The sequence below is a fragment of the Peromyscus maniculatus genome, chromosome 15 (genome assembly GCF_049852395.1).
Source record: "Peromyscus maniculatus bairdii isolate BWxNUB_F1_BW_parent chromosome 15, HU_Pman_BW_mat_3.1, whole genome shotgun sequence".
NCBI lineage: Eukaryota > Metazoa > Chordata > Mammalia > Rodentia > Cricetidae > Peromyscus > Peromyscus maniculatus.
The window spans coordinates 40,587,991-40,615,256 of NC_134866.1; the positions used below are offsets into that span (position 1 = coordinate 40,587,991).

At 43.2% G+C, this 27,266-nt stretch overlaps 2 protein-coding genes and 1 long non-coding RNA gene across 3 annotated transcripts in view; 2 read left to right on the top strand and 1 right to left on the bottom strand.

Moving 5' to 3' along the window:
- Nucleotides 1-1,018: 1,018 nt before the first annotated feature.
- Itga1 (integrin subunit alpha 1) overlaps nucleotides 1,019-27,266 on the top strand; it is a 145,431-nt gene continuing 119,183 nt past the window's right edge. The window contains exon 1 of the mRNA XM_006979431.4: nucleotides 1,019-1,292. Within this exon, the coding sequence (XP_006979493.1) occupies nucleotides 1,232-1,292 (61 nt within the window). The 5' untranslated portion in view covers nucleotides 1,019-1,231. The remainder of the gene's footprint in view (nucleotides 1,293-27,266) is intronic.
- On the bottom strand, nucleotides 9,414-12,995 carry LOC107401487 (uncharacterized). Its single transcript, XR_013044743.1, has 3 exons — nucleotides 12,861-12,995; nucleotides 11,288-11,412; nucleotides 9,414-9,550 (listed from the first exon to the last, which is right to left on the bottom strand). It is a non-coding gene; the product is annotated as an uncharacterized LOC107401487 (long non-coding RNA).
- Nucleotides 12,282-14,195, top strand: Pelo (pelota mRNA surveillance and ribosome rescue factor). The gene is made up of 2 exons (XM_042261534.2): nucleotides 12,282-13,289; nucleotides 13,577-14,195. Exons 1-2 carry the CDS (start codon nucleotides 12,564-12,566, stop codon nucleotides 14,006-14,008), a joined length of 1,158 nt encoding a protein of 385 aa, XP_042117468.2. The 5' UTR covers nucleotides 12,282-12,563; the 3' UTR covers nucleotides 14,009-14,195.

A 27,266-nucleotide genomic window follows, 5' to 3' on the forward strand; every position in this document is an offset into this window, starting at 1 on the left:
TCCAACCACAAACCCACCCCATCCATTCTTTGAAAATTCTCGGAAGTGTGAAGGTACTTGAAAACGGCATGTATTTGTTGAAGCTAATACGAACTTTGAGTGACCAGCCAAGAGAAGCCGATGAACTCCGGGCCACCTCTCTTGGACAGGAGTAACATGAACGCATTTACTATGCATTCATATAAGAAGGAAACAAAACAAAAACAAAAACTAAAACAGTACCTTGAGTTCTCTATTAGAGTCAGTCCCCAGTGTTCAAACATCCTAATTTAGCTTAGACAAAATAGCCCACATTCCATTTCCTCCCCACCTCCGTTTCCCTAACCCTTCCTTGCCCACCCAGTCTAGTTTCTCCTTTTTCCTTTTGTCACAGTCCTATTCTTGCCCCTCCTCAACCCCCCCCCCCCAAAAAAAAGCCTTATTTACAGCTTCCTTTAATCAGGAGCCTTCTTAAAAGAGTCAAGCTCTCCCCAACTGAAAGCAAAGCCCTCTGCGAAGCTTGTCTGTGGTGAGGACGCCCCCGGGGGGCGGGGGGGAAGGGGAAGAGAAGGCTCCAAAGCCAAGTCCAGGCGTCCTCTGGCAAGAAAGGGGTTTAGCCGACACGCTGACTTCCTTGAGAGTCTGATCCCTTCTGCGCAGCTGGTCACAAGAAAGCAGCCTCCCTTGGTGGAGTAAAAGCCCGGGCACTTTCAAAGTGCCCTTCCTACCCAGATCCGGGAGAAGTCCGGGCACGAAGGCGGGGCCATTAGGCTGGCTGGCGACACCCTCCTGAAAGTCCAGCCCCGCCTTCCCACCACCTTAGGGATTTGGTACATGAAGCAAGATCGCCCTCTCAGTGAAAGGCAGATGTCCCTTTAAGGTTTGCTTTGCCGCCGTTGCCCGTGTGGACTTTAGCCTAAACACGGTCCCGCGAAGTTGGCTTTATTTGTCCATGTCTCGGATCGAGCCTGGGACGCTGCCAGGGAGATTTCAGAGACCCAGCGCTCGAAGGGGCGGGAGATGTGGCAATCGGTCTGGGATGTGAAAAGCGTGGAGCGAGCTTAGAGGCAAAACACAGGAAATCACTCCTCCGCGGCTCTTGGGCGCTGCAGCCGCTGGGGCCACTGCTGGACACCCGCGGAGACCGCCCGAGTGACCCAGAGCGCAAGGCACCGGCGCGCAGCTCCTGCCAGCTCCTGCCAGCTCCTGCCCAGGAACCCGCACGTCAAGGGAGCTTGCAGCCACTCCAGCCATGGTCCCCAGGCGCCCTGCCAGCCTAGAGGTCACTGTAGCCTGCTGCTGGCTCCTCACTGGTGAGCGACCCTGCTTTCCTGATCATCTCTGGTGGGGCTTGGTTGGGACTCCGGTGAGGGGTGGCACACCATAGCAGAGGGTCAGACCAGAGAGACCCTCAGGTAGACCAGCCAGGTTGGAGGACTGAAGGGAGCGCCTGTGACCAGCCCAGGAGTGAGGGAGGCAGTGCCTAGAACTTTCCAAGTACAAGAGGCTTTTCAAAATTAAAGCTGTTTTTACGTTGTAAGCTGTGTTTTAGGTATTTAAATTTTTTGGAAAGGAGAGTAACCGGGGACGCCTGGTTAGTGTGCAAAGTTCCTGCCTTAGGGTTGCTCAGAAGTGGACTTTATAGCATTTTCTTCCTGTTTAATATTCAGGACCTTTTCTGCTACAGAACAAGGAAAGGCAGGCATGCCAGGCAAAACTTGTCTCAATGTGACATTTCTACATTAGCTCGGAACGTTTAGTATACAAAGATCACAATGCAGTCTTTCAAATACAAAATGTAGTTTTAAGAAGACTTAGTGCCCGAGAAATGCAGTGTTATACCCAGCAGAGAGAAATTGGGAGCATTTTGGATTTTCCAAATGGTAGCGGTAGCTAGGGTCACAGCCTTTGTAGTAGTTACCAGTTGGGGAGGTGAAACTTAGCCGGTGGGGGAGTGAAATGGTAGAAGCATTAAGCAACAGTTTATCACCTCATCAGTCCTTTCATTAGTGGTTGTCTTTAACATGCCACGATATCCTATGTCTGATGTTTTCACTGTTGGCATGCTTAACTAGTTAATTTCACGGTTGACTATTAACAGTTAACCCAGCAGTGGATGGCTAAACACTGAGAACCCTTAAGTTTACTTAAGAATGGATTATCGGCAATCCTATCTCTTCTCCTATTGAAGTGGGTGTGGGGAGTTAATAATGAGCTAATCTTTTCTCCGACTGAAGTGGTGTGGGGAGTGAATAATGAGCTATGGGCTTTTTGTCCACACATTTCCCACTCCTCAGGAAATGTCCAATAATCCGAACAGTGGTAACTTCGGAACAGCAATCCAGGCCATGGAGTGGTTTAGCCTACTATTTATTGCCTTGATGGAACCCATGACCTGTGGTTCCTTTCCAACGGGAACTTTCAGAGATTGTATCTTGTTGTTTTGCCAAATTTGAATTATTTACTAATTACTCAAGCTATATCTTTTCTTTTCTTTGTCACATTTTACCAAACATTGAGTCAGTGCAGAAATGAAGGTTGTGTACTCTCTAAAAGAATGAGTTTTCCAAGAGGGGCGGGGATGATGGAGTAACAATGTCAAGAATACACTGGTGTAGCGTGCCTTGCCGAATCCAAGATGAGAATTAGAGGAGAAAAATCGGTAGATGTTTCTAAAGTAAGTTCATATTTTCTTTTCGTATAATATTCAGAGCATTATTGACCCAGGGAGAGCAGGTTTCTTATGCGTAGTGTATTTATGTCCATTTCACAAGATGGCATTAAGGATCTCGGGTCTGACTTTTAACAATTGCTCATACTTGGAAACCTCTCACCAATGGAACCTGCAGTTAATCTGGAGTCTTAGACAGACCCACTTGTGGATGATGTTAGAGCGCTTATGTTGTTTACCAACCTTTAACCCTTTGTATATATTTAAGTAGACCGTCTGTGGTAGTTCATGCTTGCCTCTCAGATAAAAATCCAAAATTCTCAACTAATTGCCCAAATCCAGGACCCTGTGTCCATTTCCTATTACTGCTGTAACAAGTTGCTATGGAGTTATTGGCTTAAAAGGAGATATTTACTATTTCACAGTTCTGTAGGTTTTAAGTCACACTGTGATAAAATCAAGGTCCCCCCAGAGCATTTCCTGTGGAGGCCCTAGAGGAAAATGGGCTTCCTTGCTACTTTCCACTTTATGTGGCTACCTGCACGTCTTCAGCACTAGGAGCACAGTTTTTCAGTCTTCCTCCCCGAATCTGTTTCATGGTGACATCTTCTTCAAGTCTACCTGCCCAGGGTCCCTGCATGTATTGGGTATGTCTCTCCAGACCCCTGTTCAATTACATCTGGCAAATCTGTTTTCTTATCTAAGGTAACATACTCCGCATTCATGGACTAGAGCAGGGGCACCTTTGATGGGTCTCTATTATTCTGCCTATCACAACCCTCAGACAGGGCACCCATCTCATCCAGGCACATTTCCTTACTTTGCTCACAATCCTCTTGCTCTTCTTGCCCCTGTGGATACAATCTTGTTGTTTGATGCATCTACAAAAGAACCCCACCCTTCCTTCCCACTACCCCCTGCCTTCTAAACAAACTCTCGCCGGCTTTCAAAGCTATGCATAGAGCATAACAAACGACTACCATTCCAACAAACTTCCCAAGGGTTTACAACTTCTTACGTTAGTTTCTTCCAACATACATTAAACAATTTGCCAAGAAAAAAAAGTTCTCATTTATATCCAATGATATAAATAAATATATATAAAGTCCTTTTCATTGTTTTATACATGTCAGAGTCCTAGTGTAATATATGGCAAACACAAAGGATTTAACTGAAGGAAGTCTCATAAGCCGACAGCCTGGAGGAGGCCTCAAGGGAGCCAATAAAGGTAGAGCACCTGGGATATGATGAGGTAGATAGACATCACAGGAAGCAGCAGAGGGGAAAGAAGCCTGGAAGAACCTGGATACCGGAAGGAGGCTGCTTTATCAGATCCAGTGACAGGTAGACTGCAACTGGACCAAAAATAAAGTTCAGCCTAGAAGGAATAGAGGAAATAGAGACATTCACCCTCTCCCTGTTATATCTTGCCCATTGCTATCATTGAAAATATTCAAATGGTTAGATCCAGCCTTCCAGACAGCTGATGATTACAGTAAGTAGCACAGACTAGCACTGGAGCTTACTACATGAAAGGCCCTGGGCCAAGAACTTTGTAATGTTTTATCCTCATCTAAAAAAGTTAAGGTTTACATGAACATCTTTCAGATTTTGAAGATGGAACCCAACAAAAAAAGTACTAAGATTAATTGCACTTGGCCAGAGTCTCACAGCTGATAAGTGACAAATTACTTCAATTTGCACCTCTGACCTCAAGTTTCCGGCTGTGAAAAGAGCCTAAATACAAGTTCATGTTCCTCTTGTTCTCAATTAAGTGAGTAAAACACAAACACAAATGGCTAAAATACTTTGGTAAGGAGCTATCCAGTTAGTGAAGAAAGTGTCATTTCCATGATGTTTAGATGTACAATGAAATTAGATGATAGCAAATTCTACCTTAAATGGAATCTAAACAAGATTACTTCTACCTAAACTGGGGGTAAATTGTCTTACTCATTATGATGTCTATAAATATAATAATGAATCCACTGGGACTTGTTCATTTGTTTAGTTACAAGGCAATGAGAATAACACACACACATACACACAAAATCAGTTTATTTTGTTTTAGGTGGTCTTGATGCTAATATTGATGGTTAATATTAAGTAAAACCTAACTCTCGACTGTCTCTGAGGGCTACATTTTCAAGAGATGATTAGATCATGTAGGTTCTCACTTAATGGTTTAATCAACTGACGGATGTAAAATCTGAACAAATTCCTGAGAGGGGGTGGGACTTGCTGTGTGGTGGCAGGAAGGAGGTCCCTGGAGAGGTGTCCTTGGGGACTGTAGCTTGTCCCCAGTGTCACTGCTTTATATTCACCACGATGGGAACTGCTGTTCTACCATGGCCTGCTGGCCGTGGCCTGATACCTTTGTGACCCTGGTCCAAGATAAATAATTCCTTCAGTTGTCTCTGTTAGGTGTTTAGTCACAGTAAACAGGAAAGTAACTAATGCAGTAAATCTAGCTGTGTAATGCCTGAGCTCTGGAGGCAGGTCTTGTCGCTGCTGATGTTTTATCTATGTAGATAGATGCTCCTCCGCCATCCTTCCTCTGTCCCCAACCCCTAAAACTGCCCATTGAGATTAATAACTGGCCGAATTGTCTTTTACCCCATAAAACATTTTAATAGAATAAATTGGTCTTTTGATACATTTTTCTCAGAGTTAGGATCCAAACACTAGTCTTCATAACTGCCCTTCTGACACAGGAAACACAAAATCGTGTATTTGAGTGCGTGTTAAGCAACTGGGATAAAAGATATTTTGGAATTGTTGCCACAGTGCTAAAGTCAGAATAGATTGCCTATTCAGGGCTGTCTGTGACTGGAGAATTGTATTCATTCCCCAAACGAGCACAGCGAAGTATCAAGAGATGCAAATGAGATGGATATATTCCTTTCCTCAACATTTCTGAACTTCTTTCAGACTTCTTTCCTGTGCCAACCCTTCTGAAGTTGCCTCTGGGCCTTTATGTAAGCAGTCACTCCCTCTGCTATGGACCATTAATTCCCACACAAATGTGATTCCCGAGCTTATCAGGGAGTTGGACTATCTCTCCTTCCTCAGAAACAAGTGTGTCCCAGCACCTTGTTTCTATAAAAACACCCCACCATACAACATAAGGAAATATGTAGCTGTCTGTCTTCCAGCTTGTTGTATGCTCTGTGAGTGCTGTGTATCTTTTCTATTAACCTTAGTGCCTAAGAATAATTGACACTTTTACTCAATAAATCATAAAATAACAGACTATAGACAAACTTATAAACTACTTAAAAGATGAGCCTGTCCCTTTAAGTATATTCTTGCCCATATTTAACCAGATTTCTATTTGACTAAGTGGATAATACCACTGTTAGGTCTCAAACTTGGGACAAATGGCTAACTGAGGTGCCTATTTAATATATCAGAGCTGACCTGGCCTCCAGATTCTCCCATCATCTCTCAATTCCTTACCTGTTATAGGGTATGTCTGGCATACCCCGAAGTCTACCCTCAACTTCTCCAGCCCAGGGGCTGGGCTGTCTTCTCCTAGCTCCCCTTCCCGATATAATCCAGCCATTCTGGTTACCTGGCCCTCTTGTCTACCCTTTACCCCCCTGGCCTCTTGGTCTCCTGGCTCTCCCTCCTCTTCTCCTCACACGGCCTTCCTTTCTCCTCCAACATACTTAGGAGAGGTCATGTCCTTCTTTGTTTTTAAATTTTATTTTTCATTTACCCACCAACTGAAAGATGCACCATTTTATGTAGCACTAGACAATATGAGCACCGAAGACAATCGGTTTGTAATTTGCTAAGTTGTAAGCGGCATCCTATTAGGAAAATGCTAAAGGGAAGAAAATCAGACACATCTGAAGATTACAGTCAACACATAGTTATTGCCAGGGCAATTTGTCACATTTCTTTGCAAACTGCATCTTGTCGGGACATGGTAGTTCATGCCTTTTATTCTATCACTCAGAAGGCAGTAGCAGGGCGATTTCTAGGATCCTAGGCCAGGCTAGTTTATATGGTACGTTCCAAGCCAGCTAGGGCTACATAGTGAGACCCTCTCTCAAAACAAAACAATCCCCCAAAACAAAAACATCAAAGAAAGACTAACCACGAAAAGGGCGTTTTAAGATTTCGAAGCGGCTAATACAGCATCCCTTCTAGACACAGATCTGGGCACCGCCCCTCTTCTTGGTTGTTTCCTCAGCCAAGGCTGTATCTGATGGAAGGCAGAACTGCCCCTCTGGCATTGGCAGCCTCACCATTCTCCCCAAACAGAACTTCCCGGGCACAGCTACTTTGGGAGGAAGGGGAGAAAGTGCCGGGGATCAGTGGCACCAGTGGTGGCAGACTATGATCGTTCTGGCATGCCCGTGAGTGATGGCACTGGGTGTGCATGAAGGGCCTATTTGTAATCCGATCTTTTCTGTGGCTTGAAAGGAAACTTTAAAAAGTCAGTTATGTGTTATTTAATTTTTTTTATGTCAGTATAGTTTTAAGAAAAACAGAAATGGGTACACTCGTATGTCCAAAACATGCTTTCTCCAAACACTTGGCATCTGTAAACAACTAAGATACTTGGGTAAATAGAAAATGATAATTTAAATATCAGGAATAAAACCACATATTCCTGTGTGGATTATTGGAGAGCTGATGAAATAAATGCCAACTCTTAATGTTTAATAAAGCATCTAAATTGCAGGTCAAATGACTAAGATGATTTTCATATTTTATTATAAATTACATTCTGTGTGTGCAAGCTCTCACGTAGATCAGATGGGTCTCAAACTTACTATGTAGCTGAGGATGACAGAGCTCCTGACCCTCTTGCCTCTCTGTCCCAAGTACTCACCTTGCCTTAATACTAAGTGTATTTTGAAAATTATTCCACTAACTAGACTTTTAGCCCCTAAAATATTCGTTAAACATTTTATTATACTATATTTTGACAAAATCTTCCCATACTATATAGGCACATGCAAACAGACAGATACACGTTCACATGGGTATGGCATGTACACACACTAACACACAGAGGTGGCTGGGGTTGGGGGGATGGTGGGTGGGTGGTGGGTAGTCATTAGACTGTTGACTTTGCCACATTAGCATTTGTAGTTAAAAGGAAATTTTAATAGTGAGTATAAGACGTCTCTTTAAAAAGTCTTCCTTCTTTCCCCTTTCCCCTACAATTAGCTGAATAGCCCTGCCTGTCACACACTGAACTTTGCTTGTAGAGGTCACCCAGGAGCCTTTGTACAGCCTAAAATTGGCATATGTTCTTTTTAAAAACAGCATTTGTCCCCAGATATTCATAACCAGAGCTCTCACTGCTTATATGTGCTGTAAAGATCACAATTCAAACCATGTATAATAAATTTAAGTTATTTATTATTTTAAAATATTATAATACTTTGTCTTAGGAAGATGTGTTTGAAATCACTTTTTTCCTATGTAAGTACTGATACCTTTAAAACTGAAAGAGGTTTATAGATGTTTGCCCTAAGTGTAATCTTATGTATGTTTTTAGTAACAGCATAAAATGCAAAGCACTTTCTTACGTTTAAGAGTTCAGTGTCAGTTAGGTTAAAAACTCTCAATTAGGGGAGAATCGCTGTTCAGTCTTTCATGTAGGCCATGTTAGTGTCCATGGATTGTGTTGGGGAATATAAAAGGTGGTCTGTGCCCTTCAGGGGCTTGTGGTCTGGAGGAGACAATAGACACAGAGAAGAAATGTTGGGATGGACTCCCAGGGGTGCTTTAGCGAAGTTAAGTCTTGCCAGAAAGGGAAACAAAACCACAAACAATGTCCCCCTCCCCCGCCAAACCTAAGAGAACAACAAGAAGAAGATGAAGTGTTCAGCAGCATGAAGTAGTCAAGTATGATATCCATCTTTCAAGAGCCCGGAATCCTTGTTGCCGTCATACAAATCATTCCTGACATATTATTTTAATAGGAACTATCCCAACTCGGTAAAACAATGAGGTACCAGGCACCATTTCATTCCCTAGTACAGCTAGGAAATGTGCTACAATAAAGAATCGCACGCACCCTACTTTCCTTCAGAGAACTCTCCCAGGACGGTTATTTCCAATGTGATCCTGTTCAGATTCATTCTTACACTTCCTTTTGTGGGATTCTGACGTCTAGCTTCAAGCTGGGCCTTCTTAGAGATTTGCCCGAGTGCCTCGTTCACACAACTCTACAAATCCACCAGCTAGTATATTCCTGCTAGAACTTCATGAAGACTGTCAGTGTGAGAAGAGGAACAATCTGTTTGTGATACAAAGGGAAAACAAAACAAAAAGAAATGTGTAGAGACTAACACGGACGGACTCCAGCTAAAAAAGGCCACCTAAGTCCTACCAGTTCCTGGTTTTATTGAAACCTTCTTTACATCTATTTATTCTGTGCGTACATGTGTAGGGGTTCGAGTGTGCCACACAGGAGGTGTGGAGGTGAGAGGACAGCTTGCCATAGTCATTTCTGTCCTTCTAGCTGGGCATCCAACTCAGGTTTGGTAGCGGGTACCTTCAGACCCCCTGTGTTGTCCTGTGGGCCCAATTTATACCATTTCCTGATGCACAGTCATTCAATCCCTGATCACTCGGAAAGAGTCGGACTTAGATGAGTGTACAAGACCGAACACACATATCACAGGGGATGGTTTCCTTGAGTCGGCCCGGCACCACTTTCCCAGCTGTAGTATAAGCGGCCGACTTCGGTTCCCTCGGTTGTCAAGTAGGAGAGATTGAGTTTCAAACAGACCGAGGGCGCCAAAAGTGAGAGTGAAACCGGACGGTGGGAGCCACTGTCCTCTTGTTTTCCAGCCCAGTTCTTCGCCAGCGGTGTCCAGAAAGAGCAGACTCGGGTTGTTGGACGGTAACAACCGTGGCTTTTTCCTTCTTCTGGAAAGATTGACAGGAACATGGGAGGAAAATGAGATACAATTAGAAATAGTCATGTGAAGGTTTCTATTGTCAAAAGCCAATAAGTACACATGACAATTTCAAGCAGCAAGACTAAATTGTGGGTGTTTTTCTTGAGATTTTTGATTATTTGGGGAAAAAAGAAAAAGAAAACCATCTGTAACTATAGTAGTTTTTAATGGTCATTTTTAAATGAAATGAACTACATGCGATAATGATATCAGAGTGTTACGAAGCATCTGTAAAGTTAATACCACTGTCACATTAATTAATTAAAGGTAACATAAAATATGGGAGGGGGGGTAAATCTGGTCATTCAACACTCTACCCCTGACTAGATTACAATTACATATGACACTCCAGGCAAAGGCCTTGGCGGGGACCGTGGAAGGATACAAGAAAGAAAACACCCAGAGTTCAGAGTTCAAAAAGGTCAGCCAGTGATTCAAATTGACATGGATGTGGTTTTAGGATGAGACATTTCAGCTGCCCCTTCCAGATAGGCATGAGGAACCAAATGGACTATGAAGGACTGAGGACAGGATGAGTAGGCACAGGATAAAGATTCCTCTATCAAACAACATTGGTGGTGTTGTCTCAAATTTATAATAATATATAGTGAGATCCAGGACAGGTACCAACACTACACAGAGAAACCCTGTCTTGAAAAAGAAAAAAGAAGAAGTTCAAGGTCATCCTTTATTATATATCCAGTTAGAGGCCATCTTGGGCTACTTGAGACCGTACCTCCAAAAATAATAAATAAATAAATAAATAAATAAATAAATAAATAAATAAATAAATAAATAAAATCAGTTCAAAGATGTTTGCCTTACAACTTAAAAGAATCATGAAATATAAAATAGAGTCATTGTGAACTTTCTACATATCAAATTAGAAATAAATGCATGCATATTTTTTAAAGTAAAGTCTTTCTCAAAAATAACAGTGACTACCTAGACTGGGTACAAACAGAACTGTGTGCAAAAAACAATATGTTTTCAAGATATAACAAATGCAGAGGAGGGGGCTCAATGCATTTCAAATTGTCTAGGCTGGTTCCCGGACCGTGGATAGTGAACTAAAGGTGTTGGCTAAAGGAGGTGGCAGAGGATAACAGCATAACTTACATTGCAGAGATGATTTCATACATAAGACAGATCGGTGGTTGGTGGAACAAGGTGTGTGTGTGTGTGTGTGTGTGTGTGTGTGTGTGTGTGTGTGTGTGTGTGTGTGTGTGTATACTCAATCAGGCCCGAATCTGAATGCCACTTACATGCTCAACTTCCTCAGAATTTCATTTTACCTCCCTACAAATTAGGGTAGCATTTTCCTTATAAGAAAGTGTAGGAAAGTGCTTGAGAATTTTTCAAAAGTTGATTGTACTCCAGTGAAAACCTTTCATTCATTAAGAGCCCATGAAGCCACCTTCTTGATTGGTGAGACCAGTGCCTTGTTTAGGGAAGGCTGCTGGCTTTGAAGGAGGAGGAAGGCAATGCAAGATGGGGACTCTGTGTGATAGGAAGGTGGGAAGGGGGAAATGGGAATGAGAGAGAGAGAGACAGAGACAGACAGAGAGACAGAGGATATAAAGCAAGTAAGGGTTCTAATTTATACTGAAGTCTTGGAAGGGCCACTCCACCCCCACCTTCCTGGCAACCCCTAAGAAAGATAGCTGACATCAATTAACATGATTCATCCTCCCTTTAACCTTGCCTCTTCAATTAAGGCTGGAGAGCTCTGCTTTAAGATCCTCACACAAAACGCAGTGCGAGTATGTGTTCAGGACTTCTCTGCTTCCCACTGTCTTCAGTCTCAAGAAAGAGGCATTCCCATCGCCACTGTGGGGGAAGAAAAAAGGAATGTAAGGGTTTTCTTTTTCTGTGGCTCTTCCTTAGGGGCGGTCATAATTAGTAGATCAGTTTATCTTTACTTCCCATATCCTCAGCTTTTGGCCCGCCATTGGCAGGGAAGATCCAGCACTAATCTATTGCAGCCCAGCTCCCACACTAAGCGCCTCAGAGACTCCTGCGCGGTGGAGAGCTGGCTGCCAATTTTGGATTCTGGGATTCCCAGGACATCAGGTCAAGCCACACAGAGGTCCACCAGGGGTACATTCCACGCATAGTTTCTGCTCTCTCTGGGCTCTGTCCTTTCACATCTGGGTTAACTGGATCGTGCAAACCGGGTAAACTAGGTGCAGAAAGCAGCTGGGCATGTTGCTGAGCTCAGGCCGAACGTGACTAGTTCTTAGAAACTGCTTCTGGATATCCCAGTGCCAAGAAGCGCGCGTCACGTCTGAGCGCGGGTAAGGAATGAGCTAGACCAGGCAGAGTTTGGACTTCGGAGGACTAAGTCTGCACTTTCCAGGGCGCTTTTCATTTTTACATAAGTTTGGAAGCTGGCTTCATACCAAGGAAGGAGGTGCAAAATGACAAGTTTAAATGCATATGTTAGCACTCACATACTCCGCAATACCTTGGGCACAGGGCTGTGTGGGAAAACTTAGCAAACCCGAGCTCAGCTCTAAGTTCAGCGCGGCGGCCGGCCGGGAGCCGCTTTTAGCGCCTCCCTTGACTTTTACCTAGGGCGCGCCTTTCCTTTGACTGCGCCTGCGTGCGCGCGCAAACGACAGGCCCCGCCTCTCCGGTAGGGACGACAGACGTGCGCCGGGAGGCGGGCTGCGCACGCGCGATCGCCCGCGTCAGCCACTTGCGCGGGGCCGGTGACTTGAAAGTACCGGGTCGTCCTGTGTTCGGCGCGGGGTCTGCCGCCGCGCAGCGTGGATCGGCGCGCGCGGAGACCGAGAAAAGCGTGGGGACGGGGAAGGCTCTGCCCCGGGGGCTGCAGGAGTCAGAGGTAGTGTTTCTTTCCTGTCCCCCTCCCCAGCCTAGAACTCGCTCCCCCCCCCCCCCCGCCTCCAACCCTGCCTCTCTCTCCTGGGGACCCCTTCCGCGCCTCCTGTTTCCGAAAGTGAGCCCCTGGCAAGGTCATGAAGCTTGTGAGGAAGGACATCGAGAAGGACAATGCGGGCCAGGTCACCCTCGTCCCCGAGGAGCCCGAGGACATGTGGCACACCTACAATCTAGTGCAGGTGGGCGACAGCCTGCGCGCCTCCACCATCCGCAAGGTCCAGACCGAGTCCTCCACGGGCAGCGTGGGGAGCAACCGTGTCCGCACCACCCTCACCCTCTGCGTGGAGGCCATCGACTTTGACTCTCAAGCCTGCCAGCTGCGGGTGAAGGGGACCAATATCCAAGAGAATGAGTACGTCAAGATGGGGGCTTACCACACCATCGAACTGGAGCCCAACCGCCAGTTCACCCTGGCCAAGAAACAGTGGGACAGTGTGGTTCTGGAACGCATCGAGCAGGCTTGTGACCCAGCTTGGAGCGCTGATGTGGCAGCCGTGGTCATGCAGGAGGGCCTCGCCCACGTCTGCTTAGTCACGCCCAGTATGACCCTCACCCGTGCCAAGGTGGAGGTGAACATCCCCAGGAAACGGAAAGGCAACTGCGCCCAGCATGACCGGGCCCTGGAGAGGTTCTATGAACAGGTGGTCCAGGCCATCCAGCGCCACATAAACTTTGATGTTGTCAAGTGCGTCCTCGTGGCCAGCCCAGGATTTGTGAGAGAGCAGTTCTGCGACTACATGTTTCAGCAAGCGGTCAAGACGGACAACAAAGTGCTCCTGGAAAACCGGTCCAAATTCCTGCAGGTAAAACTCTTACCCCAGAGGTAGTGAAGAGTGGGCAGAGGGATTGGTATGAACGGTTCCTAATGTTTTAGAACTGGGAGGAGCAGAGGGCTTAAAAACCCACCTTACCTGGGATTGTAAATGAATTAGTAAAGAGAACGGTGTAGTGTCTAGGCACATTCATAAGGTACCCTTTGCTGAAGTCCTTAAGTGGGTAAGGCCTTACTGATGCTTTTGTCTTCTGCCATTGTGGGCTGATTCATGGATATTTTCAAAGAGTCTTTTGTCTTTTATAATTGTGATTCTAGGTACACGCCTCCTCTGGACACAAGTACTCCCTGAAAGAGGCCCTTTGTGACCCTACTGTAGCTAGCCGCCTTTCAGACACGAAAGCTGCCGGGGAAGTGAAAGCCTTGGACGACTTCTATAAAATGTTACAGCATGAACCTGACCGAGCTTTCTACGGACTCAAGCAGGTGGAGAGGGCCAACGAAGCCTTGGCGATTGACACGTTGCTCATCAGTGATGAGCTCTTCCGGCATCAGGATGTGGCCACCCGGAGCCGGTATGTCAGGCTGGTGGACAGTGTGAAGGATAACGCAGGCACCGTCCGGATATTCTCTAGCCTCCACGTGTCTGGGGAACAGCTTGGCCAGTTGACTGGAGTAGCTGCCATTCTCCGCTTCCCAGTGCCGGAACTTTCTGACCAAGAGGATGATTCAAGTTCTGAAGAGGATTAAGACTGACCTTTAATAGTTGCTTCTTCTCTCTTACTTTTTTTCTTCTTCTCGGCATCCCTTGACAGGTGCAAGACAGGCACTTGTTGATCGTGCTGAGATTTCTTGTGTGTTGGTCACACTAGGTGTTTTCTGGTTGGCAGGACATGTATTTAAATGAAATAAACCAAAAGAAAAGAATGTCCAAGCATTATGTTTTCTGATTAGGGTTATTTTTTTTTTCTAAATACCTGATAACAGCAATTTGCATATCTAAGGGGGAAGAAGTCTATTATTTGGGTTTGATCATGAACCTCCACGTACCCATTTTAACTGGTTCTCCTTGGAAAAGGCTTTAATCTCTCAGGAAGTTTATTTTCATTCTGCATGGTGTTTTTGCATTTCATTTAATGATCCATTTTCTCACCTCTTTCTAGTTTTTTTCCAAGATTTGACTACATTTATTACTTAATGGTAATTAAGTAATTAATTACATGGTAGCCAAACGTAAATAAAGCCAAGCCTAAAATGTTATTTTCTCTTAGAGATTTGTTAAACTAGTCATTTTAAAAATACTCTTGTTGCTCTTGTTGTTCTAATCATATTTTCTGTAGACGAACAGTTATTTTCAGGCAACAGAGGTCTGATCTACTAGGGATTCTCAGCATAGTCTCAGGACCTTAAAAACGAGATGAAAGTGTGTGGTTTGCGTACTGTGTAGCTGAGGAGTGGCAGATCTGGGCATGTCTCCAATCTGGACTTCAGTTCTTTGCACTGAAACCCTGGCACATTCTTTGGTTTGCTGTGTTTTATTTACTGTGACTTGGCCAGTGTTACACTTTCACTCTGAGCCTGTGGTGGTAGTCTGTGCTCTCACGTTCTTACTGGAACATATTGTGTGTGGGAAAAAAGTGTGTTAGGGGAGTTGAATAACCCAGATGACTATGTGGAAGTTGGAGTCTAGTACTCCTAATTGTAGATAAGGAATTTGTACAAATTTCCACTTGGGATATTTTTACTGTATATTTTGGATGTGCATTTCTTAGATCAGGAACTTGGGAGACATGGAATTGCAACTTGATCTTTTACAAAGCTCAGTTTAGCACATGGTTAGGGATTCTGTCTGCAGGCTGGATCAGTGATGCCTACATCCTATAAACTAATCTACAGGCCTCTTTGTGGTATGACCCATTTGGGGTTATCACAAGTTCGATAAACTTGTTAAGTTGCTTAGATTTTTCTTATGATTCTAAAAACTGATACATTCATGATTTATCTTTATCTACTTTCTAAAAATAGCTCTGGTTGTCATTTCATATTAATAGTTAGCTTTAATATTAAAACTACTTTATTTGATAACTTTATAGGAATACAGAGAGGAGGTCCTTATAGCTCTTAAGTTTAGGGCCTGGTTGGTAATGAATCCTCATCTCAGGACATAGATTACTGCTATAATATCTCTAGCAGGAAAATGGAGTCTTAATAAACCAGTGAATACATTTTAGAGCAAAGGTTCCCTGTCGAACGGTCAGAGCTTTCGTTGGGAGCTCTAGGTGACTAAGCTGAAGCCCAGACTAATTAACAGTCTTTCACCCCTGGAAGTGCTAGTGGTTCATTTCTACCAATTACTGAGACAAGCTGGGCATGGCAGCCTATGCTTTTAATCTCAGCGCTGGGGTGGCAGAGGCAGGTAGATCTCTGAGTTCAAGGCGGGCTGGGGCTGCATAGGGAGATCTAGTCTTAAAGAAAAATTACTGAGACATTTGCAGTAGGCTTCAGGGCTGAGAATTTGATTCAGGACTTACTATTTGCATGTGAGCTGATGAGACCAGCAGCACCTGTGCAGACTTGCTAGAACCTTGAATCCAGTGCTCCGAGCCAGCGTCGGCTTGTTCCATCGACTTCAGGTGATTGCTGCGTGGAACAAAATCTGATACAAATGTTGGTGATGGTCTTTCCAAGCAGTTAGGGAATCAGGCTAGGTTTCAAGACTTAAGGTCAACAGGCTATTCTGATGTGGTTATAAGACCTCTAAGTAAATGCCAGTTTTTATATAAAGTATATAGGAAATCTTCCACTGTTCTTTTTTTAATTAATCTATTTATTTTGGGTTTTTTTGAGATGGTTTCTCTGTGTAGCCCTGGATGTCCTGGATCTTACTCTATAGACCAGGCCGGCCTTGAACTCAAGAGACCCCCCTGTCTCTGCCTTCTGAGTGCTAGAATCAAAGGTATATACCACCACCTCCTGCAAACGCTTTTTTTTTAGACTCACATTTTATATTGCTGTCCAAAGTATAACTCATACTATACCATAGGCACAGATACAAAAATACTGATAAAAGCAAATTAAATTTAAAACTCAATTATTGTTGGCTTTTCCAAATATCAGAGTGAACCTCAAGTCTTTGGGGATCATAAGTTCGTCTGCTCATCATTAGGAAGAACAGCATCGTCTTAACCTTAGGTGAGAGGGGACTGGAGATGTGGGTTAGCTGGGGGGCAGGTATACTCAGCACAGACGGGTCACTGGAAGGAGTCTGCACTCACCAGAAGGGGAAACAAGCGGATGGATGGACGTGGACTGTTTTTATAAACAATCACTGTTGAGCTGCATCTGGATGGACAGGAAGAGGCAAGAGTGTAAACAGGAAGACTGCTCAGAAGGGTGTCTAGTGAAGTGAGGGGAATGAAAAGCAGGAACACGGCAGATCTGCTTACAGTTGGAGTGAAAGGATGCCACGGGAAAACGTAAAGGGGGCAAAGTGACTTGGGCTGCAGATGTTTCAGTTCCAGAAGTGGAATCTAAAGATAAACTTCCGATGTTTTGAGTGTTAGGATGAAGCAACAATTGCAAATGGGAGATGAGAGAAGCTGACTTGGAAGTCGAAATAGTTTAGCTCAGTTTGAAATGTCCGGGACACCTGGAGTGTTCTCTTCTGTTTGAGGTGGGGGCCTCTCGGGGAGGTCTTCCCACATGAACCTTGAAGAGCTGTTACTGAAAAAAAAAAATATTGGGGTGTTCTGATTTAATTTACTGAAAGCTGTTTTCATTGTTCTTAGTGCAAGCAAGCATTAACAAGCCATAAGCCAGTGGCCCTCAACTTGTGGGTCACGACCCCTTTGTGTTGAGTGACCCTTTCACAGGGGTCACCTAAGACTTTCAGAAAACACAGGTATTTACGTTATGATTCATAACAGCAGCAAAATTACAGTTATGAAATAGTCATGAAAATGATTTTATGGTCGGGGGTCAACACATCTTGAGGAACTGTATTAAAGGGTCACAGCGTTAGGAAGGCTGAGAACCACTACTATAAGCTCGAATTCAGGCCAACAGATTGGTTGCTGCCCGTGGCTTCATGCTTTCTGACACCATAGGCATCTTGATTTCTCTCATAATTGTCACTTTTTTTGCACTTTAGACCTTTGGGAAAAATTTTGCCAAGTTTTATTTTTATCGCAAGAGTGAAAAGTGCTTGTTTTGACATTATATTTGAATTGGCCTGCAGTTTTATTGACATATTTGCCACTAAATGGGTTCTTCAGCAATGAAAAACACCTAAAGTGAAAAGCTAAAAAACATGACTGAAAAGAACCACTAAGCCAGGGTGGCACATTCCTTCCTATAACCTAGCATTCAGGAGGCCAAGGCAGGAGGGTGATGAGTTCTAGGCTAGCCTCAGCAACATAGCAAGATCTTCTCTCGAAAATAAGCTCCATTTCAAATTAGGTTAAAAAATCCTCAGCAAAAATAGTTTCCTCGGTATTGATTCAGCACTTTAATTAGTGTTTTGTGAACAAGATTCTTTACTTTAATTCTCTGTGCTCTGAAACATTCCCAGACTGCTTTCTAAGTGTGTTTTCTATACATATAGAAATTAGAATGTAAATCAGTTAGTGATAATTTTATTTTTAAACAATTTTTGGTATATATATAATTTATAGATGAAAGCAAGTTTACTGATAATGAAGTAGATGTGTTAAATTTTACATAAGGGATTAAATCTTTGTGGAAGAGCTGAACTACGAAGTGTTAATCTTCAACATTTTTAGAGTTGAACCATTTTTTTCTTATATGCTCCATGCTGAGACTGTCAGTTGTCATGAATGCATAGTAGGAAATGACAGAGGTGTGTTTAGGAACATTTCATAAGTTCTTGGAAATTCTGACCCTAATCTGTCAAAATCCATTTTACTTAACACCGAATATACTGCCTTGCCACCCCAGTTTGAGTGAGCCCTACCTGAGACACCTGAAATACCTGAGACACTTGTATGTTAGGAATCCCTGTTTTCTACCCTTAGAGAGACGGTGATTTCATTAGGAGGCAAAGACTATAATCATAGCCTCATTCTTATCAAATTAGCATATCTTTGCATTGTGTTAGAATGTTTAATTTAAAAATTCGTTGAGTTGTCTACTTGCTCTTCCATGACCCATTAATATTGACTACCCACATCAAAACCTTATTTTTAGGATGCTGATTTAATGAAAGTGCCTGTTTTCTATAATGTCAGAACTAGAGGACCTGTGGTCTATTTTGATTGGGGTGACATCCTTGGTTTTGGAACAGCCAGTATTGAGGCAGGTGCAACATCCAGCAGGCGGCAAATATAACAGGAATGTGAGTCAGAGGCCCCATGCCTGCTGGGCACAAATTGATATCACTGTCCCCATTCCAGGAATGGAGTAACTCTCTTCAAATGTCTGGTCCTGTGATGAGGGCTTTAAAGTGCCTTAGTTCGCCAAGAACCTTCTTAAACAGATGTTATCATTTTCATATGAGAAAAATTAAATTAAAAGAAGATAACTAACGACCTAACTCACAGCTAGTGAATGTAAAAAAGTGCCCTATATAGTTACTCCACTAAAGTGCATAAGAATGTTGATTCTTTTTCCTACTTGTCCTTTTGGTATTGGTAATATCTGTGTCTAGAACAAAACTAACTTGATAACTCTATGATGTAATGATGTTAAGTTTATTTAAGCATTTTATGTTTTTATTTTCCACTATGTAATCTACTGAAAAAAAAAAAAAAACCCAGCAGCTCAATCCTATGATTTTTCTGCCTAAAACACAACTGAGCATTAGAAAGTGTAAAGGAAACGTGCCAGGAAGTTAGCAAGCTTGTTTCAATTCCCCCCCCACTCCGCCCCTGAGACAGGGTTTCTCTGTGTAGCTTAGGGCCTTTCCTGGGACTCACTTGGTAGTCCAGGCTGGCCTCGAACTCACAGAGATCCACCTGGCTCTGCCTCCCGAATGCTGGGATTAAAGGCGTGCGCCACCACCGCCCAGCTTTTGTTTCAATTTGTAAACCTACCATCTCTGTATACCTGTGCGTACATACAGGTGCACATATGGGGCACCTGTGCCTGTGAGGGCCGGACAACCTTTGGTGGAGTTTCTTATGTACCAGTACTCTTTGGATTTTTGTTTGTTTGTGTGCTTTTAATTTTAGAAAAGATCTCTTTGGACCTGGAACTTGCCCAAGAGGCGAGGCTTGGTTGTTCAAGGAATCCCAGGACTCTCTCTGTCTCTACCTCTCCGGTGCTCAGATATAAGGTGTCACCACACTGGGCTTTTATGACTTGACATCTGGGGGATCAAAGTCAGGTCCTGCTGCTTGCCAAGCAATCACTCCACCTCCCGAACTAGCTTTCCAGCCCCTAAAGCCATCTCCCTAAAATGTGATTACTCCAACACCTATTCATTTACTAAGCATCTTCATAGCTGCAGTTGTGATACATGGATATGCAAATTAGTTACTGGACAACAATAACCACAGATGGCCAGTAGGCTTGCAGAGAAGTCCTAATAGCTGTTAGAAGTGACCACTACAGCCCAGAAATGCAAAAGGTTAATTAGTCTTTTTCTAGGGCCTGCAGACACTACTATGGAATAGCAGCTAGTGATCCCAGTAAGGAAAAGACTGACCTACATTAGCATATTCTGTTAAGGAAGTCAAGGAAAAACAATGCCTTTCTAAATGGTTTGTCTAGAAAATGATGATGATTGCAGTGCCAGGGAGCAAACCCAGGGCCTACTTGCTAAGCAAGTACTCTATCACTGAGCTACCCCACCCCCATTCCTCCGTCTGACACTTATTAAATGATATCAGTACATAAATCCTTCACTGCCAGCCATGGACAGGATGACAGTCTCAAATAGCTGGGGTGTTTCAATACCACAATAGTCTCAATTAGAAAACTCCACTGTATATTGGAAGCTGGATTGTCATTAAGGAAAAGGATTGCAGTAGAATCCTAGTTGTGAAATGTATCCAGAGGTGGAAGGTCCTTCTGAGTTCAAGTCTCAGTTGCAGAAGTTTTATGTCTGGAATTTTTCATCAGGCCCTCATGTAAACACTGACTAGAACTTTCTGCTTGACACCATTGTGAAAGATTGCTCTGTGGCTATAAAACATTTTAATCTTGCTTCAGCTCATTTGATCTTGCCACTGTAATTTGTAGCTTATTTTTCCTCTGCAAGTATGTGTAAGAGTGTTTTTAATGAGGTCAAAGGGAGAAAGACTAAAATATGCTTCAGGAGACTGCACCCAGCCTTTTAGTATCAAAACAGGTTAGATCTGAAAGGACTGCTCTACAGCAGGTATAATCTGAGGTCCAGCAGGCTAGTCACATGCTCAAAGTCACACAAACAGAAGCTTTTCAGTGTCTACAATCCTGTTTGATTTATCCCATTCCCATTTCAAAAGTATTTTTTTGTCACCAGCATGTATTGGGAGTTTACTGGATGGGATAAGGGAGCAAGACAGAATTCAGGATTTTATTGTGCCTTAAACTCTCCTGTATACCAATTATTCTTCATCTTATAGGAGGATAATGTCTCCCTGAGCGTCATCACTGACACTCAAAGGCATGCTTTCCATTCCATTTCCACACCCTTTTTCTAAGCTACTTACCAAGTGCCTACTGTGTGTTAGTACACTGTTTGCCCCCCAAGAATCCAAAGTGAAGAGAGACTTCCTTCCAGAGCAAAATGAAGACACATCAGCCAGGAATATGAGGGCCCAGAGGGGCTCCTAACCCTGTCTGACTTTGTGAGGACCTGCTGCCAGACATGCAACTACAAAGTTATGACAGCCCACAATCACCTCGAATTGCTCTCCAGGCAAAGAGGAGCTGAGAGTATTCTCCTTTTACATCCCCTTGGCATTTCTTTACAAATTTGTTTGAGTTGTGGTCCATTAGTCTTTAACTTCTCTGGATATAAAGTTTTTATAGTGTAATTAACTTAGAAGAGGAGACATGGGAAAAGGGAATATCTCAATTCTTACTCCCAAAGATAAAAGGAAATTGTTGAAGTCAGGTGAGAAGTATAGACTAGGGCTTATTACTGAGAGGACTTTGGGCAATGCTAGGACCTTTTGTGACATGAATGATATTACTGTCCTCTCCATTGCGCTTTTGTGAGTCACAGAAAACTGCTAAATTGGAGCAATGAGTTTGGCTCATTTGCAGCACAGCAAAGAAGGGATGGTGACTGCCAAGTCTACGATACTGTTCTTGACAGCTACTCTTGTTAGAAAAGAAAAAAGAGAAAACATACCAAGAATAAAGTGGGTGACAGCTGGGACCTTGGGCTACTCTGGAAACAGACTGAGGGGGGACAACCAGGAAGCAAGAAAAGACAGACAGCCATTGCAGACCTGGAGGAAGATCTCAGGGTGTACGAAAGGAAGATCCACTGGGGCCTTTCTTATCTCCTCATTTATCACTTGGTCCCTAGTTGTAAAAATTCAGTAAAACATCTTTAACAAACTAAGGTCTGCTTACATCACATATTTCATTAAATAGTCAACGTGGGATGAGTGTGGTAGACGAAAGTGATATTTTCTACAGAAGGTAGATTATCTCAGAAAAGATGAGCTGTAGGAATAGGTCTCTGGCACCTGTTTCTCAAAGGTATTCATTCCCTGCCTGAAGTGAAAAGGAAGAGATTCCTGGGAAGAAATGTGGAAGTATGAGGCATCAAGATAAAAAATAAATACCTGACCAGGGCCTTCGTGGTACATACCTTTAATCCCAGTGCTTGGGAGGTGGAGCCTAGGGGTCGTTTGAGTTTGAAGCCAAGCTGGTCTACACAATGAGTTCCAGAGCAGTCAGAAGTACAGAGTAATCCAATTTGAACAAGAGGAGGAGAGGGAGGAGGGGGGGGGAAGAGGAGGAAGACTAACTGTCTCATTGAAAGTAGACATATATTTTCACAAAAAGGAATAAAATATGCATGGTTTCCTCCCAGCCTAACTCCTTTCCTACAACTTAATAGGATTTAGTGGATGTAATATTTTCCCTATATTTCTGACAATTTTCAGCCTTATGTATGTCCCTATGTCACAGAAAATATAGTGGGTGAGCTGGAAAAGGACTTCTTATAATGCTTGTAAAGTTAAAGCGCTTGGATTTGCATTTCATGGTCAAGTTCACACATTTTTGTGGGTGAATCAGAAACTACAAAGTAATGAACCTCAGTTTTATGTTTGGGACTTTGGAAAAGATGTTGCTGACCAAAAGTTACAAAATAATACTATTTGCTACAGTTACCAAAGATGGGTATTAGCATTTGCAACAACATTGCATTTGTGATTAATCCAGTTGATACAAGGCTATCACCCATGCTGTTCTCAGAGGATGTTTGAGAACTAATCTGTGAGTGTAAGATCAGAAGGTGCCCAGGTCCAGCTTTTAGGTTCTGATTTCAGGAAATCATTTCTTTGTTTGTGGCTTATTTTTCTCTCTTCTGCTACAGAGTAAATAAGAGGGTGAGGGTTGGAGAGATGGTTCAGCCTTTAAGAGGCTTGATACTTTTTCAGAAGGCTAGAGTTATGTTCCCAGCACCCACATCAGGCAGCTCACAATCACTTGTAACTCCAGCTTCAGGGGAATTGACTCCTTCGTCTGGTGTCTGGAGACACTTGCATGCAAATACACACACACACACACACACACACACACACACACACACACACACACACACCTTTTTAAAAATGAATAGGGACTAGCCAAATGGCAGCTGTGGTGACCTCCTGCCAGTTGGTGACTTTCCCCTGGGTTGGGCATGGTTTCGGGGTACAAGTGTCACAGAACAGGGAGAAGGCCATAAAGAGGATGGTGCCTTAGGCTGCCTCAAGGTTGTATAGAAGCCTGGACAAAGAAACAAAAATAGGAACACTTGGTTACTGTGGCCTCAGTTCAGCACTATCACTGGTGTGGACTGAGCCCTGGTCCTCTGAATAGAATATCTCTACCTTAGGTGTGCTGCTGTGGGGTCACTGGTCCATGACTGGTGTCCATCATTATGAGTAAATGATGCTACCACCACGGGGGTAGGGGGTGGGGAGAGGGTGTGGGTGGGATGAATACAGAAAGGGGACTCTTAGTTTCATAGTCTTGCAGGCTTCACTGACTCTGCTTGGAGTAGTAACAATAATTATCGGTTATTTTTTTACAAGCTCTGTAAAATAAAATTTTACTGACTTAGGCTTAAAAAACAATCTGTTTTGTACCATATTTCAAAAGCTGCCAAAACTTTGGGTTTGGCTGGCTGCTCAAGAGCAGCCTGTTAGGAACAAATTCCAGGGCTGGGGGGGGGGGTGTCACTGACTTGGAATGTTTTGCCAAACACTCCCATATTTCCAAACTTGTTGGGGGGCATTTGAACTTGAATATTATGGGGAAAGTTGATTAAACCAGTTGTCAGCAGACACGCTAAAATCTTGAGGTTTGCAGCTATTTTTTAAATAGTTTGCCACATTCCAATGACTTGCCAAGTGACAGGGCCCTGCCACTGTTCTCCTTGTTATTTTCCTCCCTGTCATTTCTGCCTGCTCCCCCAAAGAAACGGGCAGTGGAGAAACACACGTCTTTGTTTTGATTGCAATGTTCTTTGCAGTGGGCCAGTGATTTCTCAAAGTGGACCGTACCAATTACCTACAGAATTTTCCCATCATGCTGATGCCTACTAAACCTTACCCTCAAACGAAGCAGAATATCTGGGCAAAGGAACCCAGGCATCTGCACAGTTTGAAGGCTCTGCAATTGCTTCCTATCTGCATCCAAATCGAACCTGTGAAGTGTCATCACCGAGTAGGTCATTTGCTTTTAATGTGTGCTGTATGGCCGCGGTGTGAATTAGCTTTCTGGCTAGGGAAGGAAATGGACATAAACACTGCAGAGAAAACAGCTTTAAACAGTCGGGGAGAGGAAAGTATTTTAATACCCTTTATAGGATTTGTCTGCTTCTATGTATTATTGAATTTGCTATAGAATCTGCATAAGAGTGATACTGAAAAGTTTGTAAATAATGATGACTTTTTACTGTATATGTGAGTTACAGTAAGGGGATTGCAAAAAAAATTAGAAAAACAAGCTTCTATTCCTCAGAAGAGAGAATTTACAATATATTGAGGATGCGATAAATCTGTCACATAGAACAAGAGTATGTATAACACTCTTTCACAGTATAGAATGGTTACCAGCATTGTTGAGAACAGGACGATATCAGAACTGGTTGGAATCATAGTAAAAGATGGTTATTGGCACTGATCCCGCTTTTGAATGTTTCTCTACTAATCTGGTGTGGTGAGAACATTGGCTGTGGGCTCTATAAATGTTTGGCGAGTCATGTGGCCATCACAATCCTCAAGTTCAGTGTCACGAGCTTTTATTTATAAAGAGAGAAACAATAGAAGTTTCCTCAGATTTGCAAGGAATGTGTAAACAATTTCATAAAAAAAATACCTGGAAACTTATATAAGAGCTCAATTAACTTAGTTTTTTTTTTTCTTCTATTGCATGTTTAAAATCACATAAATAATCTAGATATCACAGTAGCCATGGGAATGTGACCCAAGAAGTAAATCATGTCCCTTCTGTCATAGATCCTTACTAAAGTCCCCATCAAAGGTGGTGATCAGATGAGAGCCATAGGAGGCCTCCCTGAGAGTTCTACTGAGATGAAGATGGTCTGACTCCCTAGGTCTCAGTATTCATGTTTTTATACCTTTATAGTGGGTACCTAAGCATGTATCACCTCCTAGCACAAAGGATTGAAGCAAGAAATCTCAAGTTGGTGACTCTATTAGCTGATATGGAGGAACATGGCAGAACACCTCTGAGTTGTGATATTCTTGTTGGGAATAATAGCCCATCAGATGCCACTGAGAATAGAGATGTTGATCACCACCTCCTAAGAGTTGGTTGTGACCCTCAGGAACCACAGAAGGGAGCAGTAGAAACTTGAGTAGCACCATGGCATAGAGGTGAATTCTTTGTCAGCCTTGATCCACTGTTCAACTCTGTCAAGTAATACTGATGTTAATTCTTACATTCGATTAATTCTTACATTTCTCTTCATGCAAACAACTTCATTCCTATGGTATCTGTTTATTATCTGAGTATTGTTCTATTGCTCAGTGTCTTTCTTTGGATATTTCAGCCATGCATAAGTCAGAAACAAACCACAATTTCTCTCCCATTTTTTAGTTATGTGTAGAAATCTACTCTGGTAATGTAAATATTAAAGGAATATTTAGAGGAAGAGGAAGCCGCAGTGGGAAAAAAAAGAGAAGAAAACATGGAACTCTGCTGACATTGTCTGTGTGGGAATCACCACCTTCAGTCAGTCACCCATCACCTATCTTTCGGGCTTAGAACTAAACCAGAGCCACTGAGAGCAATCTTTCATGGCTGCAAACATCAGACTGGCCTCCCAGAGGCCACACACCCATGTTCTGTGGTCCAGGCGGGAGATTGAAAGCTGGCTCCATACTGCTGCTCTGGATCTCCTTCTGCTCCACAGCTTGACATTTTGTCTCTGACCCTCACCAGAAAGTGTGAGGATGCTGAGGCTACAAATCCAAATTAAACAGTCACTGACCAATTTAAAACAGTAAAACACAGAGAACAACCATTTACTAAGTGCCTTGCCAAGGTGTCTTATCTGCGTCCAAGGTGAACCTGTGAAGTGTCATCACCGAGTAGGTCATTTGCTTTAATATGTGCTGTATGGCCACGGTGTGAATTAGCTTTCTGGCTAGGGAAGGAAATGGACATAAACACTGCAGAGAAAGCAGCTTTAAACAGTTGGGGAAAGGGAAGTGTTCTAATACCCTTTATAGGATGTGGCTGCTTCTATGTATTATTGAATTTGCTATAGTATCTTCACAGAGTCCTGTGTTGGGGACATTCATCATACATTGTCCTGATGTCTGAACCCTGTAGACAGACCAGCATGTTCAGATCCAGCTCAGCCAGCTGCTAGAGAAAATGGTAATGCTGTTGAGTTAGGAGTTTAGGCCAGTCTGAACACAGGTTTCAGACCTGCTTAGAAAATAGAAATTATCCAACCGTGTAAATTAACCTCATGGTTAATATAAAGTTACTTTTCCTTTAATATGATTTTTTTCTGAATACTTGCATTAAATCTGACTCATCTTATCACAAGATGCTCATGTTGGAATGAGTGTCTGACCCACCAACAATAGCTGCTCCCACTGGTAGATTTTAAGTGGTGGCTCATTTAAATACTCAGAGTCAATTGCTCTCTTAGTTTTTCAGCATGGGGACATCTGGGCAAGGAATGTGACTTTAGTCTGAAGCATCAGGAAGGAAGTGCAGGAAGCTCAGGAAATGCCTTGCTCCATGGTCTCAGCTCTTCTTGGGGTCAGACAAGGCCACATGCATCTCTCAGCATTGCTTCTGTCCAGCTGACTTCTGAGCCCAAAGGACATGGAAGGCAGGGAAAGGGGAGGTAGTTTTGAGCCTCCTGCCTCCCAACACACACACACACACACACACACACACACACACACACACACACACACACACATGTTCTTCACCTGAATATTGTCTTCCAATCCAGCTGTCTAAATTTAATTACACTTTGGAGAGGAATCAGCCAGCACATGTGTCCACATTTCCTGTTGGATATCAAATGTTAATCACGGTAGCACACAAATATTTATCCTAAAAGAACAAGGCCTATTGAAATTTTTACTCTCCTAAAATAAACTATGAAATTAGAGAGCCAGCAGGATGATACTAAGACTAAGCTAAGGTGTTTGTCACCAAGTCTGACCACATGCTTGAAGGAAACACACACACACACACACACACACACACACACACACACACACACACACAAAACACATGCTTGAAGGAAAGAACTGATTCCCAAAAGCTGACCTCAGACCTCCATATTTTGCTGTGATGAGTACTCATGTACATGCGCGCACGTAAATAAATGTTAAATCATTAG

Excerpts from the sequence above, each read along its gene's own strand:
- Pelo (XM_042261534.2), top strand. The coding sequence starts at position 12,564 with ATGAAGCTTGTGAGGAAGGACATCGAGAAGGACAATGCGGGCCAGGTC. Across the intron at positions 13,290-13,576 it reads ACCGGTCCAAATTCCTGCAG|GTACACGCCTCCTCTGGACA; the intron begins GTAAAACTCTTA and ends TTGTGATTCTAG.